Raw genomic sequence first — 17,505 nt, forward strand, 5'->3', positions numbered from 1 at the left:
CAGAATCTTATTATTAAACTATGTCATCATCATCATCATATCAGTCGATGGACGTCCACTGCAGGACATAGGCCTTTTTGTAGGGACTTCCAAACATCACGATACTGAGCCGCCTGCATCCAGCGAATCCCAGCGACTCGCTTGATGTCGTCAGTCCACCTGGTGGGGGGTCGGCCAACACTGCGCTTGCTAGTGCGGGGTCGCCATTCCAGCACTTTGGGACCCCAACGTCCATCGGCTCTTCGAACTATGTGCCCCGCCCATTGCCACTTCAGCTTCGCAACTCGTTGAGCTATGTCGGTGACTTTGGTTCTTCTGCGGATCTCCTCATTTCTGATTCGATCACGCAGAGATACTCCTAACATAGCTCGTTCCATCGCCCGCTGTTAAACTATGTACGTACTATTATAGTAAATCGTGGCAAACTTTCAAGAGTGAAACAAACTGTCACCTGCACCATGCTACAGCGCACGAACTGTACAGTCTTATACATTTATTAGTATTACTCTCAAAGTAATTCTAAATCATACGCTTCGGAGAACGTAATTGTATTTAATCTCGCGCTGCTGGATAGAGTGCTTACCTGAGAGAAAATAAATATTTCGTCGTTTTTTGTCGCAACTCTCCGGCACTATAGCGAGGGAGAACAATCGAGTCTGGTTTTTGTCGACGGAAGATAAAGTACATCTAATATTGAAAATGAGCCTGAAAGTGCTGAATTTGAGCCGTAAAAGCTGTCTCGAGATAATATACGAGACGTAATATATTACTTATTGTGGCGTTAGACCACTTTTTATAAGCGTTTATTTAACCTATATATATATATATTTTTATTCTTACAAGTTAGCCCTTGACTACAATCTCACCTGATGGTAAGTGATGATGCAGTCTAAGATGGAAGTAGGCTGAATTGTTAGGAGGAGGATGAAAATCCACACTCCTTTCGGTTTCTACACGACATCGTACCGGAACGCTAAATCGCTTGGCGGTACGTCTTTGTCGGTAGGGTGGTAACTAGCCACAAGAAGCCTCACACCAGCCAGACCTGGACGTTAAGTGTATTTTAAGGAAATTTCACGTGTCTCAAACGGTGAAGGAAACCCATCGTGAGGAAACCTGCTTATTTGAGCTTTTTTCTTAATTCTCTTAATTCTCTACGTGTGTGAAGTCTTCCAGTCCACATTGGGCCAGCGTGTGAGTGTGTGTGTACGGATAGATATACCTAACTTTGCTTCTTAATTTCATCTTCTACGAGCGTGTGTGTTTTTGGAACTCTTGAATATTATTCAAAAGACTATTTTTTTAACTTATGTACGCTTGATAGCGTATACTGTTGAGCTATTGTAGAAATTAATTGTAGTATCGTGTGCGAGAGAGATAGAGACTCCATGCCACATCCACACTTTCGCGTTATGAAATGACATACCTCACAACTCTACGAGATGGTTTTACAATTTCTTCTTCAGTGAAAATATACGCTTTTACAAAAAGAAACCGTAAAGTCTACAGCGGACTGCGTCGATTTAGAAAGGAATTCTTAAAGTATCCTTAGCAGATAATGAAATCTAAGAAACACTTGTAAAGCAAAGCTTTCGCAACTTTGGTGCAGTTAGTAATGATGTTTTCAATAGGAAGGACCGGGGTTCGATTTATATTTTTTTAATTGGTCTACTCTGGTGCTTAGCTTTGGCTACCGGCAAAGACATACCGCTAAGCGATTTACCGTTCCGGTATGATGCCGTCAACCATACAAACCATCAACCATTAATAAACTACTACGAATAGGTACACCTCTTCTAAGGAATTTCGCTACCATCTTCGTGGACTGCATCGTCACTCAACACCAAATGAGATCAGAGTGATTGTCTTACTCGTGATTGAATCTATATTAATAGTATATAGCTGAAGAGTTTGTTTGTTTGTTTGATTGAACGCGCTAATCTCAGGAAATACTGGTCCGGTTTGAAAAATTCTATCAGTGTTAGATCAGTGTCCAGTCATCGAGGAAGGCTATATATTATCCCCATAATCCTACGAGAACGGGAACCACGCGGGTGAAACAGCGCGGCGTCAGCTAGTAATAACATAAAATTGAAAATGTTTAAAAACCTCCGAATGTCATGTAATAATAATTACACTCTCTATCAAGTAGTCAATATTCTTTTTCACTGCGCTTTCGTTCGAAACCCCACTCGAGTATATTTGCAGACATTCGATTGTTCTTCTCCACTTTCACCCTTTTAAACGGCTCAACCGATTTTCATTAAACATGTCTTAGAACATTCGCCCATAAATCACCTTTCATGCAAAAAAAACTAAATTGAAATCGCTTCATCCGTTCGGGAGCTATGGTGCCACAGACAGACTGACGGACAGACAGACACGTCAAACTTATAACACCCTTCTTTTTGCTTCGGGGGTTAAAAAAAACTACATGAAAACGTCTTATAATTTTCGTAAAACTGAAAGTAATTTGACTTTATTAAACAGAGCTCTCCCAAATAAATTCAGAGATATCCGCTTGGTCAATTATTTGCAAAATCCAGCTTATTAAAAAGCTTAATCTTGACCCCGTCCCGCGGGTTGTTTGCTACAGTCTTTAATATTATACGAGGGTGTCTCTTGAGGTCTTTTCATAGCGAGATGATCTTTGCGGTTAAATAGCTTGCGTGGATTTAATGGAGGTATCATGTAGACAAGGGCGGGCAGATTTAAATATACACACAAATAGCGCCCTAAAGCCTACTCCACTCTAGTAGACCATGTTGCGTGATTTTTCCTAGGTAGATCAACCGTCCAAGTATAAAACGTAATTATTTTACACTTTACAAACAATCATCATCATCGTTATCAACCCATATTCGGCTTACTGCTAAGCTTGAGTCTCCTCTCAGAATGAGCGGGTTAGGCCAACAGCCCACCACGCTAGCCCAATGCGGATTGGCAGACTTCACACACGCAGAGAATTAAGAAAATTCTCTGGTATGCAGGTTTCCGCACGATGTTTTTCCTTCACCGTTTGAGACACGTGATATTTAATTTCTAAAAATGCACACAACCCCCAGACCGGATTTGAATCCACAAGCAAATATATACGAACCTACAAGCTATAATTAGACCATTTTATATAACACGTATAAGATATTTTATAGAACGCTGTACAAGTTTTGTAGGTACCTACTTAACTTAACCTACTTAGTCTTTCCCGACTAGTTGGGGGGAAATGGGAATATTGGTCATATTAAAAAAAACCGAGGTCGTGGGTTCGATCCCCGGCTGGGCAGATTAAGATTTTCTTAATTTGTCCAGGTCTGGCTGGTGGGAGGCTTCGGCCGTGGCTAGTTACCACCGGCAAAGACGTGCCGCCAAGCGATTTAGCGTTCCGGCACGATGCCGTGTAGAAACCGAAAGGGGTGTGGATTTTCATCATCCTCCTAACAAGTTAGCCCGCTTCCATCTTAGACTGCATCATCACTTACCATCAGGTGAGATTGTAGTCAAGGGTTAACAGGTAAAGAATAAAAAAAAATACAAAATAGTAGGGACACAGATGGCCGCTCAGTTTAGTTTGAGCTAAAGTTTGTTCATGTTACCAACAATGTATGATAGTGTTCGAGAGCACCGCACCGCACGTTTCGATAAAATTGTTTCAGAATTTTGAAAAATCTCAGCGACGTGTGCGATAAAATCACGTACACGGTAACAATGTAAAACCAAAATTGAAACTCGACCATTTATTTAAAAACACATTGAAAATATCAGTAATTTTGTATGGAGTTTAATGTTTCACAACTTTTATGGCATGGACCTTTTGTTTTTAATTTATCGGATTTACCGACGCTCGGTAGTGAGGAACGAATTCAATGTACTATTTTCCACACCTGTAAATGGTCATGCAGGTATATGTCCTTGAAAACAAAGATGTGTATAGTTCAATTTATACTAATATTATAAAGCTGAAGAGTTTGTTTGTTTGATTGAACGCGCTAATCTCAGGAACTACTGGACCGATTTGAAAAATTCTTTCAGTGTTAGATAGCCCATTTATGGAGGAAGACTATAAGCTATATTTTATCCTGTATTCCTACGGGAACGGGAACCACACGGGTGAAACCGCGCGGCATCTACTAGTATTTAAATATAGAGTGACTGATCGGTATTAGACAATTTGGCTTTGGAAGAAATCATAACAAGGGGCGTATGACATCGCAAACTAAAAATATGAAATCAAAAAACATTAAACAAAAATATAATTACATTTAATTAAAAAGATATCTTTCTGCTTTCTAACACTCCTTTCGTTTACTACAAACACAATCTTTGGGTGTAATATTAAGCTGCACAATACTTCAATACGTTGCGTATTATGAGGAGGTTCCTTATTCTGGAGCTATATTATCTGTATCCGACCTATGAGTTAACAGTTAGGCAAAAGCTTCTCAAGGTTTTTTATTTCTAATCTACTATACTATTTCTACTCTCGTATTATATTACGCGTGGAAATCAATGTAAACTTTCAACCCCTATTTCACCGCCTTCTATATTTATTTTAGAGTCATAAAGTACCCTATGTTTCGCCCCAAGGTCCCAATTACCATTGTACCAAAAATCATCTTGATCGGTTAAGCCGTTTAGCCGTGAAAAGGTAACAGAACGACAGACAGACTTGCTTTCGCATTTATAATGTTAGTATAGATAGATTACCATGGATAGATCGCCCTGACCTAAGTTGGAGATGCGAAAAAGTCGCCATTCTAGTACAAAAAGCTTCTACTGCAAAGTTTCAGCTCGACAGTAAATCGGAAAGCGGACTTGCAGCGTTTCCAAAAAGTGATTTATCGAGCGACTTGCCACTTTGGAATTAAACTTGGGAAAGGAGGAAAAATTGTTCCATCTTTTATGAGTTTGAGTGGTTGTTCCTCATACGAGCACAGGAATTTATTGAGCTCGTGAGAATGCAGCGTTCTAAAAGTCGTTGATGCTAATGTCAACAATCATGAACATAATAATAACAACAATTTTTGAAAAGTACCTCAAAACAATCATGAACATATTAATAACACCAATTTTGAAAAGTACCTCAATTTCAAAGGTTGTGTTATCATCATCATTATAAACCCATATTCGGTTCACTGCTGAGCTCGAGTCTCCTCTCAGAATGAGATGGGTTAGGACAAATAGTCCACCAATATGGATTGGCAGACTTCATACTCGCAGAGAATTAAGAAAATTCTCTGTTATGCAGGTTTCTTGACAATGTTTTTCCTTCACCGTTTGAGACACTTGGTATATAATTCCTTAAAATGCACATAACTGATAAGTTGGACATGCATGCCCCGCATCGCATTCGAACCTACATCCTCCGGAATCGGAGGCAGAGCTCATATCCACTGCGCTATCACGTGATAAACTACAACAAAGATTAAAATTTAAAAAAATACGCCAGGTAATTAGTAACAGTAATTTCGAGAAGATTTTTACTGAAATATTTTACTAAATTTGTTTCATTCATGATACATCTTACATATCATGATTGTACAAGGTTTTTTTTGTAGTTTATGACAGTCGTGATATGACCGCTGCCTCCGAATCCGAAGGATGTAGCTTCGAATCCGGTCTGGGGCATGCACCTCCATCTTTTACTTTACTGGCAGATTTAATTAATTATTTATCGTCATTATCGTCATTTTATACATGAAGATGTCTATGGTTGCCAAAACTGACAAAATTATTAAAACCTTATCTCTCGAATGCTGCTCAGAGTGAAATAGTAGGCGCCATATATGCGTCCGACTAAAGTAATTACGTCACGTACTCGGACGGCCGTGCATACAGCTATTTGCATAAACTAACTCTGCTATATGTGCCATGGACTAAACAAACTAAATTCCAAAAAAGAAAAGCTTATGATGTGTTTGTATTAAAAAAATAGTGGCATGTTTTAAAATTTAATTTTAAGGCTCCGAAGGGATGAATTGTTGCCGTGAAAAAGATTGTAATCCAAAAAAAAATACGCCATAAACGTTTATATCACACTAATATTATAAAGGCGAAATTTTGTGTGTATGTGTGGGTGTGGAAGTGTGTTTGTTTGCACCTCCTTTACGCTGCGGCTACTAGCGATATGGCTTAAATTTTGAATGAAAATGCATTTTATTATTTTGCAATTACATATTAATTTATCGAACGAATGAAGAAGTCGCGGGCGTCCCCTAGTTATACATATTTTATACCCATAAAATTCCCAAAATTCAATAGTTGCCTAACTAACCTACTTTTAGTTATGTAGATACGGTATTATAGGTAGGTAAGTACTTGCTTGTACCATGGGCTGTCAAACTTTCAACTTTTATAAAATAACAGAGATCTTTCTATAGGAGACTCCAGGAGCGACGTCAGAGTAGGGCGCGGTTGAGCGACCGCCCAGGGGCGCGAAGTACTAGGGGCGCCAGGTAGATATAATTAAAGGCAGAATCAGAAACAAGGATATTCGCAGAAGAACCAAAGTCATCGATATAGTTCAGCGAATCGCGAAGTTGAAGTAGCAAAGTGTTCCCTTCAAGAACATCATCGATAAACATTGGCGTCCCAAGGTGCTGGGGCGACTCCCCACTAACGGCCAGTTTCTTCATCGCAGGTAACAGTCATAAATCAAAAGTGATGGTCTTATTCACTGAAAAATAAAGTCTTCTTTACTACTTACTACTTTTACTGTTACTTTAGCTTTACATGAAGAAACTGGCTAGTAATGGATCGAGGACATCAAGCGAGTTGCAGGGAGCCGCTGGATGCTATCAACATATTTAGGCTATTTTTTATCACGGGCGTCTGCTAAATAAGTTCACTTTTGTGTTTCAATGGGAAAGAGGCGCCGTAAAAATTTCGTCCAGGGGCGCTGTTAATGCTAAACCCGGCACTGAGCTTAGCGTAAACTAGCTAGAAAACTGACAAACTGAAGATTATTCAAGTTTCTAGTTAAATCAAGTGTTAGATACTCGTATATTGCTCGAAGTTTAAGCTTCCAGAAATCTCTAAACTTGTGATCATCAAGCTCAAGGCACGTCGGTGAAACTTCACAAGTTCCTTTGACGGCTGATTACGCAGTCATCTAAATTTATAATTGAGCTTCGCCTTCACTGGAGCTATATATTGTACATAACAAATGTTGCTTAATTATTTAACTGCTAATTCTAAGCTTAAGCCCCCATTCGCACGAGAGTTTTTTTAACGGGCGTTAAAAAAGCGTTCAAATACAAGTTAAATGAAGGTCTATTTCCAAGGTCAAAATTGAAACTGCAACACTACTCGAAAAAAAAAACGTCGTGTTTTAAAAACGTTGTTGTGTCAACATATACTTGGGAATGCATTTGTTGTACCTATTTGAACGCTTTTTTAACGTCCGCTAAAAAAACTCTCGTGCGAATGGGGGCTTACGAGTTTACTCGTATACCTACTATGATTAGATTTCCACGCGGACGAAGTCGCGGGCGTCCGCTAGTTAATAATATTAATATAATTTCAGGTAGATAAGTACAAGTAGCTTAGCAAAAACTTTCAAGAATACAGTTTTGAAATCGAACGGAGAAAATAAACTTTTATCAGGAAAAATAAAATGTTCTCAAAAAGTTTGCGTTGTCGCTTTGCTTTGTTGATTTTTCGCACAGCAAAAAGAAATCAACAGTATTCATTTTATATAACGAACTTTTGCAGGAAACTCCCGTTTCTATATATATGCTACCAAAAGCCCGTGATTTCGACCAAACCATTAGGTACTCTTCAAATTTCAAAGAACATAATTTGTTACATTCCCCACCTATTTCCCATAAGGTAAACTATGAACTACTCCTCTCACTCCTCACGATTTTGGCTATTAATTTTATCATAAGGAACCGCACCGCACTGCGAGACCAAGGACATAAAGCGGGTTGCAGGGAGCCGCTGGATGCTAGCGGTTCGAGACCGTTGTGGTTGTACGTCCATGAAAGAGGCCTATGTCCAGCAGTGGACGTCCATCGGCTGATAATGATGATGATGATAAAAAAAGGCTTTTCACCCAACTAATAGTTCCACTGATTAGCGCATTTGAAAGTCCTGCTTTATTATCATCATTTTCATCACATAACACATCATAGAAAACTCGAAAGCTGGTTATTATTACCTTTCAGCTAAATCAAAATCAAAATCAAAATCAAAAATCATTTATTTCAAGTAGGCTTAGTTTACAAGCACTTTTGACACGTCAGTTGACTATTTGTAAAGATTCTACCACCGGTTCGGAAGGCAGGTTCTGCTGAGAAGATACCGGCAAGAAACTCAACAGTTGCTCTTTTGAAAAAGTCATACAGTATTATAATTTACAATTGATAACAATTACTGTTTACATTTCTTATAGTTTTACTTCCTGTGTGAAGGTGGAAGCTGATCCAACGGGCTCCAAGCATCCTTATCATTAAGGAACTCATTAATGTTGTAGTACGCTCGACTAAGTAAATGTTTTTAACACATTGCTTAAAGCTATGCATTGGCATGTCCATCACAGTCTTGGGGATCTTATTATAGAAGAGTACACCCAAACCTACAAAAGATTTTTTAACTCTTTGGAGACGATATGCAGAAATAACTAACTTATGCCCGTGTCTAGTAAGACGTGGGTTTAAATCTCCTTTTCGTTTGTACAAATTAATATTTTGTCTTACATATACTATACTGTTATATATATATTGACAGGCTACTGTTAGAATACCTATTTCTTTAAACTTTTGACGAAGGGACTCGCGTGATTTTAATTGATATATTGCTCGAATTGCTCTTTTTTGAAGTACAAATTTAGATTGTATATCGGCAGCCTTGCCCCACAATAAAATATCGTAAGACATTACGCTGTTTTAACTGCCTATTACAGCCAGCCAGCCAGCCATCCAATCCTCACAGGAAAGAGAATATATAAGTATATTATTAGTATTAAACTTATACTAATAATAAAGAGGTAAAGTTTGTAGTATAGTAAGGGTAATTTCTGGATCTACTGAACCGATTTTGAAAATTATTTTACCACAAGAAAGCCATGTTATTTGAGAGTGTTATAGGCTTAGACTTATAACCTATACACCCGCAACATCTAACAATTTTTAAATCCAAACGCAAGCCACTTCAGTGACTATGTGAGGCTAAGAGCTAAGCTAATATCACTCGCCGACACGCACACAAGCGTACATATCGTAGCGTAGCGATACGTCAAGAGCTCCCATTTCGGGGCACAAAACGGCTTACGAATCCTGCGACTACAATATCGAAACATTATAAGTCTATAGTCATAGGCTGTATTTTATCCCGGTATTCTCACGGACGTACATCTTGGCTCAAGAACTTACGCCAATGGTTTAATATGAGTACCAGATTCTTTCGGGCAGCAGTGAACAAAGTGAAATTAGCCTTAATGATTGCTGACCTCCGATAAGAGATGGCACTATCAAAAGAAGAAGAAGATTCTCACGGAAAGGGAATGTGGGTGAGACCGCGGGGTCATCGGCTAGAGCTTTGTAAAATTATTACCTATCATGGATTTTTAATTTCAAGCTAATGAAGTCGTAGGTAACAACTAATATCCAACTAAACTAGCAAATCCAACGCAATAACTAAACTTTTCATCTACCAGTCGCATTCCAGAAACTTCGCAGCAGGTGCTTCGCTGAGTTGAACTGTTTCCTTTGCGAGCCGGCTTACGTCAACCCCAATTTGAAAATTACACAGCGTTAACCTAATTATGGGTCCCGTTTATTTGTTAGTTAATAATTAAAGTTGGGTATGGCGGGGGAAGTATGAAACTATAATCAAAGCAGATGAGAGCGTTGAAAAGTATGATTGGAGTATCGTTGAATAAGAGACTAAGGAATAGTGTATTATGAGAACGATGAGAACGTATAAAAGAAGATGTTGTGACTGCAATCGATTCTGACTGACTCAAAATTCATTTATTTTAAGTAGGCTTAGTTTACAAGCACTTTTGAAACGTCACGTTTAACTATTTGTAAAGACTCTACCGCCGGTTCGGAAGACAGGTTCTTAAGTATTGTAGTTACAAAAAATAAATTAAAAAAAAGTGTCGTAGGTACAATATTGTATGTTTTGTTCCTCCGGCACTAATCCTATGCTACGAGTAGATGTTGTTGGCACAACATGATTTAACGTTTTTTGGAGTTTTCGAAGGGTTTTCAATTTTTTTCCTCGATTTTCTCTGGTGCCCCCATCGATATAAATCGTTAGATGGGCCCCTCCATACTAAGCACGCACAATTTTATGCCATACCCAAAGACGTTCACGCACATCTTATCTTAGTACGTAACAAACGCATGCTGTGAGTGGACGTGGACTTAAAAAAATATATACTGTTTTTTTTTTATTTTAATCCCTTAATTATGTGAAGGCATAATTAAGGGATTAAAATGAACACGAAGGTGTTCATTTGGAAGTGTAAAAACAAAAGCCACAACATGAACAAAGAGAAATGTTTTACGAGTGATGACGTACTCAATGTGCGAAACCAATGACAAATCCGCGACGCTTTGAGGCCCATCTAACGATCTACGATCGATGGGTGCCCCCCTAGGCGTGATGCCCTAAGCAATTGCTTAAATAGCTTATAGGCTAATCTAGGACTGACTGGACCAGGAAATCAAGAGTACAACCTAAACCGACGAACTTGTATAAAAGGATTGATGATAATGGAAGAAGCAGATAAGCAAAGATCGTAGAATACCTGGTTTCTGCCTATGATGATATGTATGCGTGTATAATAACTCTAATTCTCAACTCTCTCAACTCTTAGAGGTTGAGGTTATTTGCTCGTGAAAACAATACGTTAGATTGTAGAGTTCCCTCTGGATGTGTTTTGTTCTTGTGAGCCTTTTTTTGCAAAAAAGGTTGGGTGCTCCTAACAAAGCATTTCTTTGTTTAATTATTGCGTGAGTTTAATTATCGTGTTTCCACAGTAGCGTCGCAGTATTGGAATTGTAATCAAAGACGTAGGTACTAGGTATACCAATGCTCAGGTTCCATCACCTCGATGACGTAGGATTACTGTCATACCCACTCCATAGTTTTCCATTAATTTAAATTTTCCTTCAGAGAATGTAAAAAAAAAACGGAAAAAAAGTTGTCTTGTATATAAAACAAAAGAAAACTGTGAAATAAACGTGAAGATAAAACTTTTGCATCTACATCTTCTAATAGCTATTAGTATTAAAAAGTTAGCACAAGATAACATGTTAAGACTTTTTTTTATTATTTACAAGTTAGTCCTTGACTATAATCGCACCTGATGGTAAGTGATGATGCAATCAAAGATGGAATCGGGCTAACTTGTTAGGAGGAGGACGAAATCCACAACCCTTTCGGTTTCTACACATCATACCGGAACGTTAAATCGCATGACGGTACGTTTTTGCCGGTAGGGCGGTAACTAGCCATGGCCGAAGCCTTCCATGCAAAAACTCTTAAATGTTTTCAAACAAACGTTTGCACTATGATATCTCTTGCGTAGTCTTCTTGAGATACCCGTATTATAGAGTAAACTCGGTCAGGAGAATAATGATTGTTATTTGTCTTCCTCGCCGACCAATTAATGTTTCATTCCGCCGCCGATTCTCAAATATAAAAGCGGAATTATTACACAATTTTGACCTCAAAGCCTGAAACCGTCGCCGCAGACAAAGCTTCGTTTGATTAAATTTGCTGAGGCGAAATTTTTAATTAAACGTCGACGGGGACAGATGGAAAAATATTAATTTGTGTCTCACAGAAAGTGTGTCATTAATAAAGTTCATTTTTTATAAAAAAAAAATGTACAGTCACTCTGTTTCATGGTCAGAATTATTTTTTACAAGGTCTCTGTCTATATTATTTATTGATAGCAGTTCTTCTTGCATCAGTCTACTCGCATTATCATCCTTGCTAAACTAAACGGTGTCTTTGCTGATGAAGACAATGCCTTCAACTTTATACTTCATAGTGTCGTAACCAACCATGATCATGGTGTAACAAGACTGATCAGACTCAACGCATCACAAATCCCATCGGCTCTACCCTCTCTCCAAGCTGACGAATCTCACATGAAATGCTCGCACAGGCAACCATTAACGCTTATACACAGCTTATATTTCATATATGTAGGTCGTGGATCGTGGTGACATCCCAATCTCAAAGGGTTATCTGTTTCGCACCGGCAATCAATCAAATCATTTATTTGCTAGAGTGTGGTTATATTTGGAGCCATCTTTGGTAATCGAAATCTGTCTTATTGTCTTCTGTTAACTGGTCAGCCCATTATAGGAGTGATCAGACCCTTGGTTTTATCCCATCCTTATCCTACAGACTTTGTCTTTGGCTGCCGCCAGTAATGTGAAACAAAATACTCAATCAGAAAAAAGTCAAACTCTAACCCACGAAGAAAATGATGAAGTAGTAAACGTTTACAAACGATATGAAGGAGGACATTGAATAAAAACGTGCGGTATAAATGGAAACAAACCTGCAGTTTCAGCCCTAGTGGAGAACACTCAGCGCTTTGCTCAACTGCGCTCAATCTCTGAGCACTGACTGCTCAGGCTGCTCAAGGTTAATTGCCCCCTTGTTTTTAATGGCGTTTGAAGCGTTCCTTGAAAGAGTTTAAGGTTTTTTATGTTTCTCGTTGCATTTTTACTTTCGTTTTCGAAAGAAAAAAAGAAAAGTAACGGTTTTTGTGTTCGAAAATGAAATGTTTATAAAGTAACTCGTAAATTTGTACCTACCTAAATGTAGTATACAAGTTGAATGGTTGGTGCTGAGTTTTGAGGGTATTTTTAACAAATACTGTTTATTATGCTGTAATAATTCAAATAATTGTATTTTCAACTAAAATATGTACCGAATTATTATTTTATAAAGCTCACACGCTACAATAACTTGCGTACTTACTGAAGCGTTTAATGGTCTGTAATGGGTTTTCTGCTTAAATAATATAATTATTATGAGATAATTGTTAATATAAAATGTGTATGTAAAACAAATATCTGTATATTATAGGAAAATGGTTCCAAACAAACACACAGAAACATTTCCTCTCGTAATCATCGTCTGAACGTCTCATGACAAATATTGATCACAATTATTTTACTTATAAAAGATTGTAAATCTCAAAAACACCATAAAGTACCAACTCCTAACACAGTCTTCGCCATAATTCTGAGGGAAAGTGGGATAATATTTAGATTTTTTTTTTAGAAAAAATAATATTTCCGTCGAGCTACGCTACGTTATCTACGCTAACGAATGCGTAGATATCTCAGACCAATCATCTTGTATGGGACCTGCCTTGGTACAGGTTAGGTATCCCTCTGTCAAAACTATATGATCATGATCACACGTGTTCATACAAACTGCGTCTAATCGTTTCTTTGTGTTAAGATAACACATGTGTGTATTCCGATTTAAAAATTATAGTTGTGTGTAGTGTAAAGGCACAAGATATTTATTGGTGTTAAATATTTTTGGATGTGTGAGTTTACCGTCCCTTCAAAAAACGATAAACAATTTTGCTGGTGAATTTAAGTGCAATACCAGTCCATTACGTAATAATTGGTCTGAGGTGAGGTCTATTTTGACGGCCTCCGTGGCACAGTGGTATACGCGGTAGATTTACAAGACGAAAGTCCTGGGTTTGATCCCGGGCTGGGCCGATAGAAGTTTTCTTAATAGGTCCAGATCTGGCTGGTGGGAGCCTTTGGCCGTGGCTAGTTACTACCCTAACGACAAAGACGTACCGCCAAACGATTTATCGTTCCGTTACGATGTCGTGTAGAAACCGAAAGCAGTGTGGATTTCATCCTAATCCTAACAAGTTAGCCCACTTGAGTACAATCAGGTGAGGTTGTAGTCAAGGGCTAACTTGTAAAGAATAAAAAAAAAATAAAAAAAAAGATATGCATTACTATTTGCCACTATATAATATGTAATCAAAAATGGTTCAGTATATAGATTCATAGACACAACCAGGGGCTACTCTACCTACCTGGGGATATAAAGTAGTTAGCGAAGGTCGGGGGTCGGACGTGAAGGCTTTTATATTAAGTATTTGACCTCCGGCCGAGGGGCTTAAGAGGAAAAGCCCGAGAAAAAGGAAATTCCATGCCTCAGGTATTTGGAAGTGTTTTGCGCCTGTTTGATTTTCTCGCTTGCACGTGTACGAAAAAGGCCTCTCTACCTACTTATATATACCTCGTTGGTTCAGTGGTTAACTTGTGCGACTGCAAATGACACAGTCCTGGGTCTAACCCAGGACTGTGTGGGGCGATATTAGAACTTTTGTTTCTTGCAAGAAGTATTCAGTAAAACTACTCTTTTTTTTATTCTTTACAAGTTAGACCTTGACTGCAGCCTAACCTGATGGTAAGTGATGATGCGATCAAAGATGGAGGCGGGGTAACTTGTTAGGAGGAGGATGAAAATCCACAACCTTTCGGTTTCTACACGGCATCGTACCGGAACGCTACATCCCTTGGCGGTACGTTTTTGTCGGTGGTACGGTAACTAGCCGCGGCCACCACCATCCCCACCAGCCAGACCTAGCCCAATTAAGAAAACCTCAATTGGTTCAGCTGGGGTTCGAACCCAGGTCCTCCGTCTATTAAATCCACCGCGTTTACCACTGCGTCACGGAGGCCGTCAAACTGCTCGTACTTACATCCAGCCATCTCAGCGGAGTAAGGCAGTTGGTGGTGTTATAACCCCGTGCTTCGGCTAATACGTGGTCTCGGTCATTATCATTAATTAACATCTGATTAAACATTATCACCAACCAAAAGACGGGACCCATTGAAAATTTCATTATCATTAATAACCCATATTTTGCTCACTGTTGAACACGAGTTTTCCACCACGCTGGCCTAATGCGAATTGGCAGACTTCACACACGTAGATTAAGAAAGTTCTCAGGTGTGCAAGTTTTCTCACGATGTTTTTCCTTCACCGTTCACCGTGTCTCAATCGGTGAAGGAAAACATCGTGATTAAAATTGTTTTGAAGGACTTTCAAAAACCACAGTTTTTAGAACAAAAATCGCGTTCCAAGCGAAAAACCAATATAGGCCCACTTCACCCTTGGCAATAAACCAAAGCCTCACCTCGAGGTGAGAGCTCAACCTCAAGATAATCGAGCATATTTGAGCAGAGCTAAGTGCTCTAGTGGGCGCCGCCCACCGCCGCCCGCCGCGCGCCGAGTGGCTTGAATGTATTTGTGCCCACACCTGAGCCTGAAGCTGTTATTGATAGTTTTATGTGGGGACAGGGACTTGGGAGACTTGTGCTCATTGATAATGCAACGACCGTAACTTTGTACGGCAGACCATTTATAATTCTATATTGACAGGACTACATACTTAAATATAATGCTTGATTATTAGTCTTTTTAATTTAAGAAAACTTTTACTTCGTTTATAAACACTTACCACATTTTGTAGTACCGAAAGAAATAAACTTCAATAAAAATAATCATTTTTTTTGCAGACATTCGGTTATTCATCCAACCCTCACAACTTTTAAATGGCTCAGCCGATTTTCATCAAATATGTCTTACGTTGCCTTTGATACAAAAAAACTAAATTGAAATTGCTTCATCCGCAGCTGTGGTGCCACTGACAGACAGACACATCAAACTGATTTGCCTCTTTTTGCGTCGGGGGTAAAAAACATAAAACAAGAACAATACTCCGTGCAAATTATATATTCAGAAGACTAAATAATAGGGTGGCTGGTATCAAATATGTCAATTTATTATCCTCCTCCGTGAGTCGTATTCCTCATCTATGAGGGTCGTGACCATCTCCTTCTCTGATCTTTGTCCTTATGATGTTATGCCATCTTGTTCTATCTCCGGCTACTCGGAGAGCATCGTAGACGGTGTACTCGAGTGTAGGGCGGACTTGGTGAGGCCAAAGCACCGGGTTGCGTCTTTTTTCCTTCCACCTTGCCTGTAACAACTAAATTTTCCAGATTATCTCCGTCTTTCCTGGCAATGAGTCAATTTATTATTACAAAGTTTTAAATGGCCATTTAAAAGTGGTGTTTGAAGAAATCTAATTGTTGTTTCAGACCGGGAATGCCCTGAACTGGAGCAGCCGACAGACATCGGTACAGTGACGCTCACGGGACGACTTTTTGGAGACAAGTGAGTCTATCTGATAAGTAACATAACTCTCTAAGTTCTCATTCGCACGAGAGTTTTTTTAACGGACGTATACGTATTTGTACCCCAATAAATATCCCGTGCCGCCACTATGAAAGTTTTAGTATGGTAAAAGACGTCACTTATCGCATGAACAAAAAATACAGAGTATAATCAGAGCTGCTGTCACATTGTGTACGTATTTATTTTCAGAGCAATGTATTCCTGTCCTCATGGCTACCACGTGGTCGGGCTGCATAGCCGGAGCTGCCAGGCTGACGGCAAGTGGGCGGGGCAGGCGCCATCTTGTAAAGAAAATAGTAAGTTGTAGTAATCTTCACTTATCTTATACAACCTTAATGTAAAACCTGCAAGAAAACTACATTAAACACCTTAATGTAAACTATTTTCAGTTTGTTGGGTCTAGCTAGTCCAATATGAAGGACGTAAAATTCCTTAAACCGGCGTTATAATTAAAAACTTATAAACTAAATTTATTTCAGATTAATATTTATCTCTTGTCTAATTTCATAAAAATATGTCCAGTAGTTTCACGTGAAAGATTAACAACCATCCTAATTCCTCACAAACTTTTGTATTTATTATTAATTTTTCCCTAAAATACAATAATTTGTTAAAAGTTGCCACTTAATCCAATTTCTCCTGTACGAACTATGATATGACTAAATATACCTACTTCCCGTCCAGCATAGTTACGAGAATACTAGAAGTTTCCATCCAAAATCCGTTCAGCCATTGAGTCTTGATTAAGTAATAAAAATCCAAACTTTAGCCCTCACAATATCAGTCGCAAGTAAAGTAGGGTGTAAATAAGATTTTACGGCGCCGAACAAAAAGACCACGTCGTCAAAGCTGACGCTGCAATCAATACCATCCCGAGGGAACTATTGATTGCGGAATTAAATTATCTGCCAAGTGACACGGTAAAAAGCGTTACAGCCCATTGCTTCATTAAGGCTCTTTAGATTAAAGCCCACTCCGTCGGGGCTTTGGATAAAAGCGCCGGCTTTCGGTTTATAATCCGTCGATAAATCAAAGTCGTGCGGTTAGCGGTTGATTGATTGTACGAGTAGGCATTTTCCTCTACATGTTCGTCACAATTTAGATTTAGAGGTTAGAAGAAAGAATTTTGAGAACATTTATCTGTCGCTTGTCGATTAACGTTCATGAAATTTGGAGTCTACAAAATTTTATTTGCCAGAGGATTCCTTTTGAAGATTTGGCTATCTAATGTGCTATTCCAGAAAAATCTCTGTGTCTAACTCTCACGCTCCTATATTTTAAAATGAA

The 17,505-nt window shown here is 38.8% G+C and overlaps 1 protein-coding gene across 1 annotated transcript in view; it reads left to right on the top strand.

Moving 5' to 3' along the window:
* The window catches only part of LOC112053011 (uncharacterized), a 95,654-nt gene that overhangs the window by 56,392 nt on the left and 21,757 nt on the right, over window positions 1-17,505 (top strand). The window contains exons 4-5 of the mRNA XM_024092269.2: window positions 16,122-16,197; window positions 16,408-16,514. Coding sequence (XP_023948037.2) covers window positions 16,122-16,197; window positions 16,408-16,514 — 183 coding nt within the window. The remainder of the gene's footprint in view (window positions 1-16,121; window positions 16,198-16,407; window positions 16,515-17,505) is intronic.

Source organism: Bicyclus anynana, chromosome 2, assembly GCF_947172395.1.
Source record: "Bicyclus anynana chromosome 2, ilBicAnyn1.1, whole genome shotgun sequence".
NCBI classification, from domain to species: domain Eukaryota; kingdom Metazoa; phylum Arthropoda; class Insecta; order Lepidoptera; family Nymphalidae; genus Bicyclus; species Bicyclus anynana.